This window comes from Tupaia chinensis, unplaced genomic scaffold (genome assembly GCF_000334495.1).
Source record: "Tupaia chinensis unplaced genomic scaffold, TupChi_1.0 Scaffold000561_1, whole genome shotgun sequence".
Taxonomy (NCBI): Eukaryota; Metazoa; Chordata; class Mammalia; order Scandentia; family Tupaiidae; genus Tupaia; species Tupaia belangeri.
This window is the reverse complement of record NW_006160074.1, coordinates 2,643,569-2,657,163: the sequence shown is the minus strand read 5'-3', so window position 1 is coordinate 2,657,163 and position 13,595 is coordinate 2,643,569. Positions and strand designations below refer to the sequence as shown.

The 13,595-nt window shown below is 53.3% G+C and overlaps 1 protein-coding gene across 1 annotated transcript in view; it reads right to left on the bottom strand.

Moving 5' to 3' along the window:
- The window catches only part of CREB3L1 (cAMP responsive element binding protein 3 like 1), a 72,273-nt gene that overhangs the window by 4,112 nt on the left and 54,566 nt on the right, over nucleotides 1–13,595 (bottom strand). Inside the window, exons 4-11 of the mRNA XM_014591326.1 lie at nucleotides 11,978–12,165; nucleotides 8,247–8,325; nucleotides 5,765–5,925; nucleotides 4,945–5,094; nucleotides 4,728–4,786; nucleotides 4,449–4,517; nucleotides 2,160–2,259; nucleotides 1,210–1,336 (exon numbers count right to left, since the gene is read on the bottom strand). Of these exons, the coding sequence (XP_014446812.1) occupies nucleotides 1,210–1,336; nucleotides 2,160–2,259; nucleotides 4,449–4,517; nucleotides 4,728–4,786; nucleotides 4,945–5,094; nucleotides 5,765–5,925; nucleotides 8,247–8,325; nucleotides 11,978–12,165 (933 nt within the window). The remainder of the gene's footprint in view (nucleotides 1–1,209; nucleotides 1,337–2,159; nucleotides 2,260–4,448; nucleotides 4,518–4,727; nucleotides 4,787–4,944; nucleotides 5,095–5,764; nucleotides 5,926–8,246; nucleotides 8,326–11,977; nucleotides 12,166–13,595) is intronic.

Here is a 13,595-nt window from a genome sequence, read left to right as displayed (position 1 = left end):
GAATGCCTACACCACAATTCCTTCTCCTCCATTTCCCTCTCGGGATCTTGGGCACGCTCGAACCGCAGTCGACTCTGTGGGAGTCCAGCGACATAGTCATTAGGCCAACTGCTGTTTCCTCGCTTATTATTTTTTAAAGAATTATTTATTTACTTAATTTCATTTGTTATTATTATTATTTTGTTGAGAGTTTTTTTCTATAGGGTGTGTGCACTCACCAGACAGACAGAGACAGAGAGATAGAAAGCGAGAAATCATCCCCCAGGGGGGATGGCCACGCCGCAATCCCTTCTCCTCCATTCTCTGGGGATCTTGGGCACACACGCACATGCGCCCGGCGTGAGTTTAAGCCACCGCGTCTGGGACTCAAACCGTGGTTGACTACGTGGGAGTCCAGCAACATAGCCATTACGCCAACTGCTGGCCCCCTGTTTGTTTTTATTTTTTAATTCAACCAGAGAGAGACAGAGAGAGAAAGGGAAAGCGAAAAAGCAAATGGCCAGGTCTAGGACTTGAACCGGGAAAGTGAGAAAGCAAGCCACCAGGTCTGGGGCTCAAACTGTGGCCAGCCATGTGGGAGTGTCCAGCGCCTCAGCCACTGTGCTACCTGCTGGTCCCCTTTCCAATGGATTGACACTCCCCACTGGTCCTGAATGGCGCCTCAGAGTCTTTTTTTCTTTTAAGTTTATTTACCTTTTCCACAATGGAGAGAGAGAGAGGGAGCGAGAGACAGCACCCTGAAGTCTATTTGCAACCTGGTCCCAGCTCAGCAGCCCCAGATCATGGGAAATGAGAAATCCCCCCTGGGAGGTGATTTCTCATTTTCTGTCTCTCTGTCTTTCGGGTGAGCGCACGCGCCCTAAAGTGAAAACCTCTCCAAAAAAAGGGAAAAAAAGTCATCCCCAGGACAATGGCCACACCACAATCCCTTCTCTTCCGTTCTCTTCTCAGGATTTTGGGCACACATGCACACACATCCGGCGTGAGTTTCAAGTTGCTGAGTCCAGGACTCGAACCATGGTCGACTACATGAGAATCCAGTGATATACCCATTACACCATCTGCTGGTCTCAAGCACAGACTCTCTTTGGGCCTCAGTTTCCCCATATGGAAACAAGGAGGTAGAACAAGATGATACCAAGTTGTGTCTGACTTCTACCCAGGGAGGGCCGCTCAGCCCAGGGAGCTGGCAGGACATAAGGTACTCACTCTGACTGGCTGCATAGACACCGTCAGTCGCTGTGGGGTCTTCCTTCACAGTCTGGGAGCTGGAGGAGAACTCAGGGAGGCAGGGCACCAGGGAGCCCAGCACCAGCACGAAGCACAGGGCTGCCACCTGGGAGCGAGAGCGGCAGTCAGGGCGGGGCCGTGGGGGCGCAGCGCTGCACCCTAACACTCCTCTCCCAAAGCTGTCAGTGCAAAAGCCTCAGTATTGTTCCAGGAAGGCAGCTCCCAGAGCCCACCTCCCGGTAGACGTGTGGCTCAGGTCACGTGAGCCCGGGGGAGGAGCTGCCACAGGCAGGGGAAGCAAAGGAGGGGCGATGTGGCTGTACCCTGTAGAGGGGAGGAACCAGGGAAGGAAGAAAGGGGTGGGGAGGGAAGCCGAGGCTGGGTGCGGGGAGGGGGCTACGTGACCACGTCAGCTATCAGGCCCCCGGGGAGGAACTGAGAGTCCCGGTGCCGACAGACCCCAGCCTGGCTCTGGAGCTGGACAGCTGGAGGGTCTCAGGGATGGGGTGGGGCTGGGAGTGGCCGGGCAGGGCAACGGCAGACTGGACATTCCAGGAGAGGACGAGAAAGAGGCTGCCTTTTAGGGTGTCTAGGGACGCGTTTAGCCCTCTTCCGGCCATCCATTCCAGAAAGACCCCTGCGTTTCCCCAAGCCTTTCACCCCACAGGGCCAACAGAGGTTGCTCTCAGTGGACCTGCCCCCCTAGTTGGCTCACTGGAGTCATGGTGACCCAACTAGTCAGGGACCGTTGTGTTGCGGGAGGAGGCTGGGGTCGCCGGGCCAACCTGCCAGGCACTAGGAGGGTTGACCCTGGTGACATCACCCACGATATCAACAATCCTGCCCGCAGAGCTCAGCCCACTCCCTAGAAAGTCACCCAGGGGCGCGCCGCCATCCTGTGGCTCTGCAGTGGAGGGGACGGCACCTACCATGAGGCAGGTCCCCGTCTGGGTGGCAGCCATCTTGTAAGGTCTGGAGATCTTGTTGGTGACCAGAGTCTGGAGTTTCTGCAGCTGCTGCAGCAGGGTCCTATGGAGGTCACAGTGGTCAGTGGTCAGCACAGCCGGGGACCTGGACAGGCTCCGGTCATACCGTCTCAGCCGGGTGCCCATTTCAGCCACAGGTCACCTCCTGTTCTGGCCGCTGGAACCTGCCTCATGGTGGATGGGGGGGGTCACCCCATGGGAGCCTGGGCTGCCTGTGGTGTCCTGGCCCAGGGGGGGTTGGAGGAGGCTGCCTCTTCTTTCTTACCCTACAGCAGCCATGGGTACACCGACCTTCCTTCTTTGCACCCACCGCCCCCTGAGCGGAAGAGGACATGCTTGGCGCAGTGCCTGGTACGCAGTGAGCACCCAGTAACCGGTCACTTTTATTATTTTTGTGGATTTTATTGCTTTTATCACAGCACCTGTAACATGTTTATTTATGGACTTCCAGGTCAGTCTCCTTTGCTAACTGTGGGCTCCCTGAGAGCGAGGACTAGGTCCCACCCAGCATGGACTCCTCTGGGTGCACAGAGGGTGTTCAGCCCTCTGGGTGAACGAAAGTTTAATCCTCTCCTCCACTCAGTGGGGCGGGCAGGGTTGCAGTTCCCAGAATGTACAGCAGGTGGCGAGAGAGCTCCAAGGGCCTGGTCCTATTTTGAGCAAGAGAGGAATCCTAGCCAGAGGAAGAGGCTGAGATTGGGTTTGGGGTGGGGTTTTCCAGCCAATCTGGGGATAAGAGGAGTGGCTGGATCCCACTGGAAAAGCTGGGGGAGAAGATGGAAAGAGGAGAAAGACTTGTGTTGAGCACCTGCTACACACTATAGGCTCAGGGCTGGGAATTTGGAATAAGAATTTAACAAGAACAAAAGCTAACATGAATTAAGCATTCTTTTGTTGTTGTTGTTTTTAGAATTATTTATTTAATTTTATTTTTTATTATTATTTTTTAATTTCACCAGAGAGAGAGGGCTGCCAGGTCTAGGACTTGAACTGCTGTTGGTCATGTGGGAATCCAGTGCCCCATCCACCACGCCATCTGTCTGCCCCTTATTATCATTTTAAAATTTACTATAGGGCACATGTGCTCACCAGAGAGAGGGGGAAGCAAGCTACCAGGTTGAGACTTGAACCACAGTTGGCCATGTGGGAATCCAGTGCCTTAACCACTTGAATCCACCTGCTGGCCTCAAGTTGAGCATTCTTTTTTTTTTTAGAGAGAGAGATTTTTGCTATAGGGCATGTGCATTCGTCAGAGAGAGAGAGAAACAGACAGAAAGTGAGAAATCATCCTTTAGGGGGGATGGCCTGCCACTACCCCTTCTCCTTTCTCCTCCTCTTGGGGATTTTGGATACGCATGCACATGCGCTCAGTGTGAGTTTGAAACCACTGGGTCTGGGATTTGAACTGTGGTCAGCCATGTGTGAGTCCAGCGAAGTAACCATTAGGCCATCTGCTGGTCCCTGATTAGAGCATTCTTCAACAGCAAGCACTGTGCTGGACCCTTTGCTTGCACTATCTCATAGAATCCTCACATCAGTGCTCTGAGATGTGCTTCTATCCCCTCCATGTAGACAAAGAAACTGGGGCCCAGAGTGGTTTGACAGTCTCCTGCATTACAAAGCTGGCCAACTGGGACAAGGCCCCAGAGCCGTAACTTTGTGTGCCTGCTATATGCCAGGTACAGTGCTGGTCTCTCTTCGCTGATGTCTCTCCTTCACTGTGCATGGGACTAGCCCAAGGATCGTGCTAAAAATGCACATTCTGGCTCGGTAAGTCTGGGAGAGTCCTGGCGTTCTGCATTTCTAGCAAGCTCCCAGCCAATGCTGATACTGCCCGTCTGGGAACCGACTTCGAGTAACCAGGGTCTACACTAGTGGGCTGGTTGCACACAGATGGCTGGGCTCTACCCTGCAGCACGTGATTCCGGAGCCCCGGCGAGGTGCTGAGTCTGAGCATGTCTGCCCCGGGAGGCTGAGGCTGCTGGTCTGAGGACTGCTTTGAAAGATTCTGCTGGGTGAGCTCACTGAGGCACTGGCCAGCCCCCACAGCTGTCTGGATTACATGCAGGTGAGGAAGGATGGGATACCAGGGAGGGCAGGACACAAGAGGCCCCAGGCCACAGAGTTTGTTTCTGGGGTCCCCATCACTCCGTCCTACCTCCTGCCTCCAGAGGTACAAGAGCCAGGCTCAGGAAAGGGCTGGCCAGGAGGGATGCAGGCAGGACCACGCACCTGTTGGCATTCTCCAGGGTCTCCACCTTCTTCCACAGTTCGTTGTTCTCAGATGTGAATGTCTCCACCCTGCAGGGGCCATGCAGGCAGGCTCAGGGGCAGCGCCCAGACCACCACTGCCCCTCAGCCCTGCCCACCACACTCCCACCCTGCGTACCCCGCCTCCAGTGCCCCGTGATGGAGGATTGGGGACAGCAGATCAGGCTGGGGGTGAGGCCAGGTTCTCCACCCCTCCCTCCCAGCAAGCCACCAGGTCTGGGCCTTGAACCTGACACTCACTTCTTTTCTAGACATTCCACGTATTCCTTCTTCTTACGACGGCTCTCTTGGGCAGAGATCTGGGGGGAGACCCCCAAACAAGGGTTACCACTGATAGATATTCTCTTCCAGGGATGCCAATATCAGGGCTCCCATGATAAGGGGGAGCTGAGGCCCCGCCCACCGAAGAGGCCCTCCGAAGCCCCAGGGTAGGGCTGGGAGCCGGTTCAGGGTTTACCTTGTTCTTGATTTTTCTCCGGACCCTCTTCAAGGCCTTCTCCTCGGCTTTGGTGAGGGGGAGTTTGGTGGGGATGGGGTAGCCCTCAGCAATCAGGGTACGCTTCTCCTCCTCTGTCAGGAGCAGTGGCCCTGATGTCCCCTGTAGTTTCTGTAGGGAGTGGGACATGGATGTTAGGAATCAGACAGCCCTGGGTCCCCATTCTCGGCCACTATCTGTATGGTCTGGCCAAGGTCCTCAAGTCTCCCAGCCTCCGTTTCCTCATCTGGAAAGGGGGCAAGTCTGAGTCAGTCCTGTAGCAAGTGTCAAGTGCTGAGCTGCTGCTGGGATCCCGGCAGGGGAGGCACTCGCAGTCCATCTGCCCGAATCTGAATCCGCAGCCCCAAGGCTGCTTGTCCTGGGTCGCTTCTACAGCATGTCCCCGGGTACGTCCCTACAACTTGTCATGGGAAGTTCTGCACCCATCCCAGAGATCAGGGCCTAGCTCTGGGTTTCCTGGGGGTTTGGGACTCCTCAAGCAGTGCTCCTTAGTGGCAGCCTGCATGGTCATCCACCCTGAAGGTAGAGAATGTCAAGTTCTAGGCCCAGCTCTGCACTGGCATGGGCTTCGAGGGGCCTCCTGAGCCTGGTCTCTCCGCCTCTTATTCACCATGAGGCGAGATTACGATACTCACTCCCACCTGTCAGGCAGGAAGCTCTCAAATTCTGCTGCCAGTGGGGTCAGGTCAGACTCTGGGCTCCCCAGACCCTCCCCTGTCAGGTGCTGGGTGAATTTGCTCAGTCCCATGTCTCTAGGGTCAGACCACTCCCAGCTTCTTACGTGAGGGGCAGTGAGGAGTGGGGAGGTGGAGATGGCCGTGGACGAGCGGGCCATAGGCCGGACAGGGCTGGAAGGGGGCAGAGAACGGGGACTCTGGGAGCCATCGCTGTCACTGCCGCCGTGGCTGCTGGGGGGCGTTGGAGGCATCTGCACCAGGTCTTCTGGAGAGAGCAGGGGAAACCAGGTTAGCAGGAGTGTACCCCAGCTCTGCTCGGACCCATGAATTCAGCTTAGCATGGGCTCGTGCCAGCCCTGACACCCCGTGGGAGGATCACTGCCAGGTCCCTGACCTCAGATGGAACATTGTAAGGCCCTCTGGGGTGGCAGGAAGGAGCTGACAACCCAGAAGCCAATGCCTGCGTGTTGTCCCATCTTGGATACCATAGAAGCCTGGCTCCTTGGCTGGATCTCACAAAGCCTGGCTTCCCAGGGCTCATGGTCTTTGAATTTTGCAGCTCAGCAACCCCAGAAATGACAGGGGTCTCTGTCATAACCACCCACGGTTCCCATTTCCAATTTCACAGTAAAGTGCTGGGATTTCAGCAGAGTTTTAAGAAACCCTGCCCTCTCCTGCCACCTTCCTGCTGTGCTTTCTGCAGCCATGGCACCAAGAAGACTGACACCTTGCAAGTCGGAGAAGCCAAGCAGAGCCAGGGACCAAGAGCCTATATGCAGGGAGAAGTCTCAGGACAATTCCAGGGTGTGGAAATATAGAGCTCTCTTGCACTGCAGGGACGAGGCTGAGAGGAGGAATTGCTTCATCCTTCCCTGCTCGGCACAAGGCCACCTCCTGTAGGAATCTGTTCTCCATCTTTTGACACTAAAGTGCACGAGACTTGGAGTTGGAGAGACTTAAGGTCAAGTTCCGACCATAGCAACTCCCGGCTGTGCGACCTTAGCTAGGCTTGTTTAACCTCCCTAGGCCACTCTTCCCCATGCGCTGAATTAACTTCCTGCTCAGAGTCGTGAAGATGCAATGAGGTAAGGGAACAGAAAAGCTTTAGGAAATGAAGGGCACTCCACAATGCAAGCAGTTTGACTCTAGACCCTTCCCACCCTGTGTGTGTTCTGTCTTCTTGCCAAGGCAGTAAGCACCGTTAGCAGAATTGGGCCTTCTCCCTCTTCCTACTCGTGTAGTACTTAGCCCAAGGCCTGATGCACCGTACACCTTAATCAATGTCTGGTGAACTAAGAAGGTGGGATTGGGATGGTTTTGTTAGCCCCTTCTCCTCTGGTCATCTCTAGCATGCTTCCTCTGTCTCCTTCTCCCGTTTGGTCTGTGAATGTGCTCCCAGGTCCCCTTGGGGATCTGCCACCTGCACACTTGTATCATCTGTTGTGTAATTGGTGGTTTCCTTGACCCTCATTAGTCTACGATCTACTTAGGTACAGGGACTGTTTTCACTCTTCACTTCATCATGGCTGGGACTGGAAGAAGCCACTCAGTGGTCTTTTGCTGGAGAGACATATGGATGCATGAGGGATGAATGGATAGACTGATGGATGAAGCGATAGATGGAGTGATAGATGGATAGATGGATGGATAAATGGATGGATGGATAGATAAATGGATAGATGATAAATGGATGAGCAGATAGATGGATGGATAGATGGATGGATGGATAAGAGATGGATGAATGGATAGATGATAAATGGATGAACAAATGGATGGATGGATGATAGATGCGTGAACAGATGGATGGATGGATGGACAGACAGATAGATGGCTGAACAGATGATAGATGGATGAGAAAATGATGGATGGATAGATAGATGGATAGATGATGGATGAGCAGGTAGATGGATGAATAGATGGATGGCTGGAGAGATGAATGGGATAGATGAGGGATGAATGAGCAGATGGATGGATAGACAATAGATGGGTGAGCAGACGGATGATGGATGAATGATGGGTGAGCAGATGGATGGATGGATAGATAGATGGATAGAAGATGGATGGATAGATGGATAGATGCATGGATAGATGATAGATGGATGGATGGATAGATGGATGGATAGAAGATAGATGGATGGATAGATAGATGCATGGATAGATGATAGATGGATGGATAGAAGACAGATGGATGGATAGATAGATGAATAGAAGATGGATGGATAGATGATAGATGGATGGATGGATGGACAGGTGATAGATGGATGAGCAGATAGATGGATGAATGCATCAATAGATGGGTGAGCAGTTGGATGGTGGACGGATGAATGGCTGATGGATGGTTACAGAGAGGGCTTGGGTTAGTGAGCAGATGGGAGGAGAATTAGCAAAGGGGGATAGCAGCAGTAGACTGGGTAAGAAGGGGACTGGAAGGAGAAGGAGCATGTGTAGAAAGAGAGTGGGTAGGGCAGGAAGATATTCTGAGGAGAGGTGAGGCCCTCAAGGGACAGGGTGGTCTAGACCAAAGGAGCAGGGATACTGTCTGCCCAAGACTGGAGAAGAAAGGGCCCCTCCCCTGGACACACTTACCTGATGTCACTTTAAGGAACTGGTTCACGTCCTGTGGCTCTGCTTTGATCATTGGCAGCTGAGTCATCTCACCTGGAGCCTGAGGAAAAGACAGGTTCAGCTCTATTACCCATCATGTGTCCACTCTCTTCCCTCCCTGAGACTGGCAGTCCATCCTGCGTAGCTGGGGAAGTGGCTGGGCTTGGGGTTCTGGGCATAGCCCAGAGGGAGTAGAGGCAAGTTCTTGTACTTGGAGACCCAAGTCACATCTAAGAGAAGAGAATGGTGGTCAGGTGGTGTAATTCAGACCTTCAACTCAGAGAAGGAGGGCTCCTTGGTCTCTGAGAGTAGGGCCACCTTCCCATGGAAGCTGACCCTGTGCTGACCATGAAGACCACAGAGGCCATGGTATGTGAGTTGCCGTGAGGACCAGAGGTAACATCTAGAGCACTGTGGTTGACCAGCAAACAATGATGACCTCACAGGAGGAGGTTGTTGGCTGAGGGCTGGGAGAAAGCTCCCCAAGAAGTCAAAGACTGAATGAGTCCTGGAGTATAAATAGGAATAGAAACCACGCAAAGATGTTGGAACCACTGAGAGTCCCTAATGGGTTTTAGGCAAGGGAGTGATGGAATCCGATTTACATTTTCAACAAAGAAGCATTGTTATGTATTCATATCCCAACTTGTTGCTCCACAGAGGACCTTGAGCACCTGCATGGCGTCACCCATGTGAGTACAACACCTGTGTAAGTGGTGCTTACATCAGGGAAGGCCTGGTGCCTCTGAGGGAGGCATGGTGTTGGGTGCTGGATTTTAGGACTGTGTCTCGCCTCTGGGTCGGCAGCCTGCAGAGCGGTCATGGTGTTGTGGGCAGGACACAGAATCCTGGATTGAGATGGGTGAGCAAGAATCACAGAGGGTTCAAGTTGGCAGGGACTCTGGAGATTCCCTGGTCCCTATCCAGCTCAGCCCTTGAGTCACGGAGGTGGAGACTGTGATGCGGAATGGTGGTGGCATTGATGTGGGACACACGGTTCACTCCCCACAACTCGTGATGCCAACTCCTGGCCCCCGTGCCTTCCACAAGGGTGTCGCGACCTCACCAGAGTAGGAAGTGTGGGCATGGGGTTGGGCAGACTGAGTGTGAGAGGCAGCTCTGCTGGTTCTATTTTTTTTAATTGCCAGAGGGTGCATGCACTGAGATAGTGAGAGGGAGAGGGGGAGGGGGCGTGGCCACACCACAATCTTTCTCTTCCATTTCTCCATCTTGTTGGGATATGGGGCACATCTGGCATTTATTTATTTTTTTTTTTTAAAGAGAGTTTTGCTATAGAGTGCATGCCAGAGAGACAGAGAGACTGAAAATGAGAAATCATCCCCTAGGGGGAATGGCCAAGCTGCAATCCTTTCTCCTCCAATCTCCTTTTGAGATCTTGGGCCCGCACACACTCGTGCTGGATGTGAGTTTTAAGCCTCTGGATCTGGGACTCAAACTGCAGTTGGCCACGTGGGAGTCCAGTGATGTAACCATTACGCCATCTGCTGGTCCCACCTGGCATGTTTCTGAAGCAATTGGAGCCAGGATTCGAACCGCACAGTCAGTCAGCTGTGTGGCATCTGGCTCCCTTAACCACCAGGCCACAGGGCTGGCTTGTCTTTTCTTTTTACAGTTTCTGTATTTATTTCTTCCCTCGGCAAAGAGACAGACTCTCTAGAGAGACACAGAAAGACAGGTACCCCAAACAAGGTCTTGGTGAGGCAATTTGCCCCCAGCTGTAGCCAGTCTCAGACCATAGGCATACACGTGCCCGGAAGTGTCCGGACGCAAACCCAGAACTTTCCCACGTGGACCAGCCTTGCGGACTGTTGTGTTTTAGAACTGCCCTACGACCAGGCCCCTCTGATTGCTTAAGCCTCAGTTTCCTTCTGTGAGGCTGCGTCTGGCCTCCGAGACCCTGACTTTTGCTGCCGTCTTGCATCCCCTTCGTGCTCTGAAGAGGCTGAAGGAGGGCCCCAGCCAGTCTTAGAGATGGTCTCACTGACCCTGCATAACTGCAGCCAGTATCTGAGCCGACCTCGTGCCGGGCAGGGAGGGGCTGCCCTTTCTTGCCTTTGGCCACATACAGACTGATCAAGTCTGGGCTCCAGCAGTAGGCAGGTCAGCCAGACCCCAACTTCATAGAGTTTCTTTTTATTTTTTAAGGTTTTTGCCACAGGGTGCATGCACTTGGAGAGAGAAAGTGAGAAATTACCCCCCACCCCATGCCGGGGGATGGCGCTCACTGGAGAGAGACAGAGAGACAGTGAGCGAGAAGGTAAGAAATCACTCCCCTATAGGGGTTGGCCACACCGCAATCTCTTCTCCATTTCCCTCCTGGGATTTGGGCCCACACACGAATGCACATGTGCCCAGCACAAGTGTCAAGCCGTCAGGTCCAGGATTCAAACCACGATCGGCCATGTGAGAGTCTGGCACCTTAACTGCTATGCCACCTGCTGGCCCCAACTTTAGAGATTTTTATTTTTATTTTTTGGAGAGGTTTTTGCTATAGGGCGCATGCGCTTGCCAGAGAGACAGAAAGCGAGAAATCACACCCCCCCCCCCCCAGGAGTGATGGCCACGCCGCAATCCCTTCTCCTCCATTCTCCTCTCGGGATCTTGGGCACGCCCACACACGCGCCAGGTGGTGTGTGTTTAAGCGACCGGGTCCAGGACTTGAACCACGGTCGACTGCATGGGAGTTCAGCGACATAGCCATTACGCTAACTGCTGGTCCCCCATTTTTTTTTTTTTTTTTTTGGAGAGGTTTTTGCTATAGGGCACGTGAGCTCGCCAGACAGACAGAAAGAGACATAGAGACAGAAAGCGAGAAATCACCCCCCCAGGGGGGATGGCCACGCTGCAATCCCTTCTCCTCCATTCTCCTCTCGGGATTGTGGGCACGCACGCACACGTGCCCGGCGTGAGTTTTAAGCCACTGGGTCTGGGACGCGAACCGCGGTCGACTACGTGGGAGTCCAGCGACATAGCCATTACGCTAACTGCTGGTTCCCCAGAGAGTTTTTAAAAGAGACCTTCCTATTGCAGAATCTCAGGGCTATAAACACCTTAGGAGGTATTCATGTGCCCATCTCACAGAGAAGAAAGCTGAGGAGGGAAGCAGGAACGGGCATAGTCCCCAGAACACAGTGAGCTGAACTGGGACCCAGGCAGGGCCTCTCCCAGCAGCCAGGGGTCTAGGACTCTCATTCCAGGAAGGGCCTTAGATTCGCCATTATCTATATATTCATGGAGGGGTGCTGGCCTGAGTGTGTGGGTTAAACATGTTAATCGCACGTGTAACTATTATAGCACAATTTTTCTATCTCCATTCTGCTCTTTCTTCCTTTTTTAAAAGTCTGAAGCTCCGAGCAAGGTAAGTGGCCCGGGCTGTCTCCATCTCTGAGACCCTAGACCAGGCCCCTGCAAGCACAGCTCTGTCTGGCTCCAGGAAGCTTTTTTGCTCATGGTGAGAGCCTCGGCTTGCAGGGAAGGTGCCGTGCTTTGTGTTCATTCGAGAATGGCGAAGGGAGGGCCGGAGGCACAGGCAGAGCTCAGAGCCTGGGGACTCCCACCCTTTGTCCTGAGGGCCACGTGGAATCCAATGCAGGGAGACCTATGTTGGGGGGGCCTACAGGGCTCTGAGCACCTCATCCCATGGACCCATCAGCCCTCTCCCTCCCCTCAGTCCCCACAGTCCCCGGGCTCACCTGGTGGGGCATGGGCAGTCTGGACAGGGGGCTGAGGCCCAGCAGCGGAGTGGTGGTCATGGCGGCAGCGGCGGCCATGGGAGAGGAGGCGGCAGCCAGAGGGTCCACGGGCAGCTCCGGGCTCTGCTCCTGCTTCACCATGACGGAGCACAGTTTGTGTCCCAGTGCCCACGCTCCGTGTTCCACGTCTGGGGGAAGGCGGCAGGACCCAGGCTCAGGGGGCACCCAGAGAGGACGCTTGGGCCCCTCCTGCCCACTGGGAGCTGCTCTGGACTGGACTGAGGGGAGATGCTAGGCCGCTCAAGGAGGCACGCAGGAAAGTGGGGAGGCACTTGCTGGGTGAAGAGGTAGCCAGGAATGCTGGGGCCCCTTCATCAGCAGCTTGCAGAAGGGCCTTAGACAACAGAACTGGATCCCTCTTGACTGGCTGTGTGACCTCAGTCGAAGTTAACCTCTCTGAGCCGTAGCTTCCTCACAATAAATGGAGGACGATCAGGACATACCTAAACAGGGAGGGCTTCTTTCTTCTTCTTTTATTTTTTTTAAAGAATTTTCTATTTTATTTGTCATCATCATTATTTTTTAATTTGCTGCAGGACATGTGTGCTCACCAGAGAGAGACACAGAGAGAGGGAAAGTGTGAAAGCAAGCCAGCAGATCCAGGACTCAAACTGCGGTCGGCCACAGGAGTCCAGTGCCCTAACCACCACGCCATCTGCTAGACCCAAGGGGGAGCTTTTGGAGATTAAATAATATAACGCATGACAGTGCCTTCTGAGAAACATAAGGGACCTTCCACAAATTCATGGAAAGTGACACATACATTAGAGTACATCATAAAAAAGTGAAGGTTGGGTAACCCATTTCCCAGGACCCCTCCCTTCTTGGGAGCTCTGTTTTTCCTTCCCTCTCCTTTAATAAACTCCCTGCTTTTTCTTTTCTTTTCTTTTTCTTTTTTTTTGGAGAGGTTTTTGCTATAGGGTGCATGCGCTTGCCAGACAGACAGAGAGAGAAAGAGAGACAGAAAGCAAGAAATCAGCCCCCAGGGGGGATGGTCACGCCACAATCCCTTCTCCTCCATTCTCCTCTCGGGATCTTGGGCACGCACGCACACGCGCCCGGTGTGAGTTTAAGCCACTGGGTCCGGGACGCGAACCGCGGTCGACTACGTGGGAGTCCAGCGACATAGCCATTACGTTAACTGCTGGTCCCATAAACTCCCTGCTTTGTTATTCTCCACTTTGCTAATAAACTCCCCGCTTTGCTATATCTAAAAATAATAATAATAATAATAATAATGAAGGTGAAGGTGGCTGGATCCCACACAGCCAACTGGATGGTTTGAGTCCTAGACCTGGCAACTTGAAAAATACACTGAGCACAGGTGTGTGGGTGTCCAAAATCCTGAGAGGAGAGTGGAGGAGAAGGGATTATGGCATGGCTATCACCCCAAGGGTTGAGTTCTCATTTTCTCTCTCTCTTGTAAGCACACATGACTTATAGCAATTTTTTTGGAGAGGTTTTTGCCTTAGGGTATGGGCACTTGCCAGATAGAGAGAGACAGAGACAGAGACAGAGAAAGGGAAAGTGAGAAATCACCTCCCAGGGAGAATTGCCG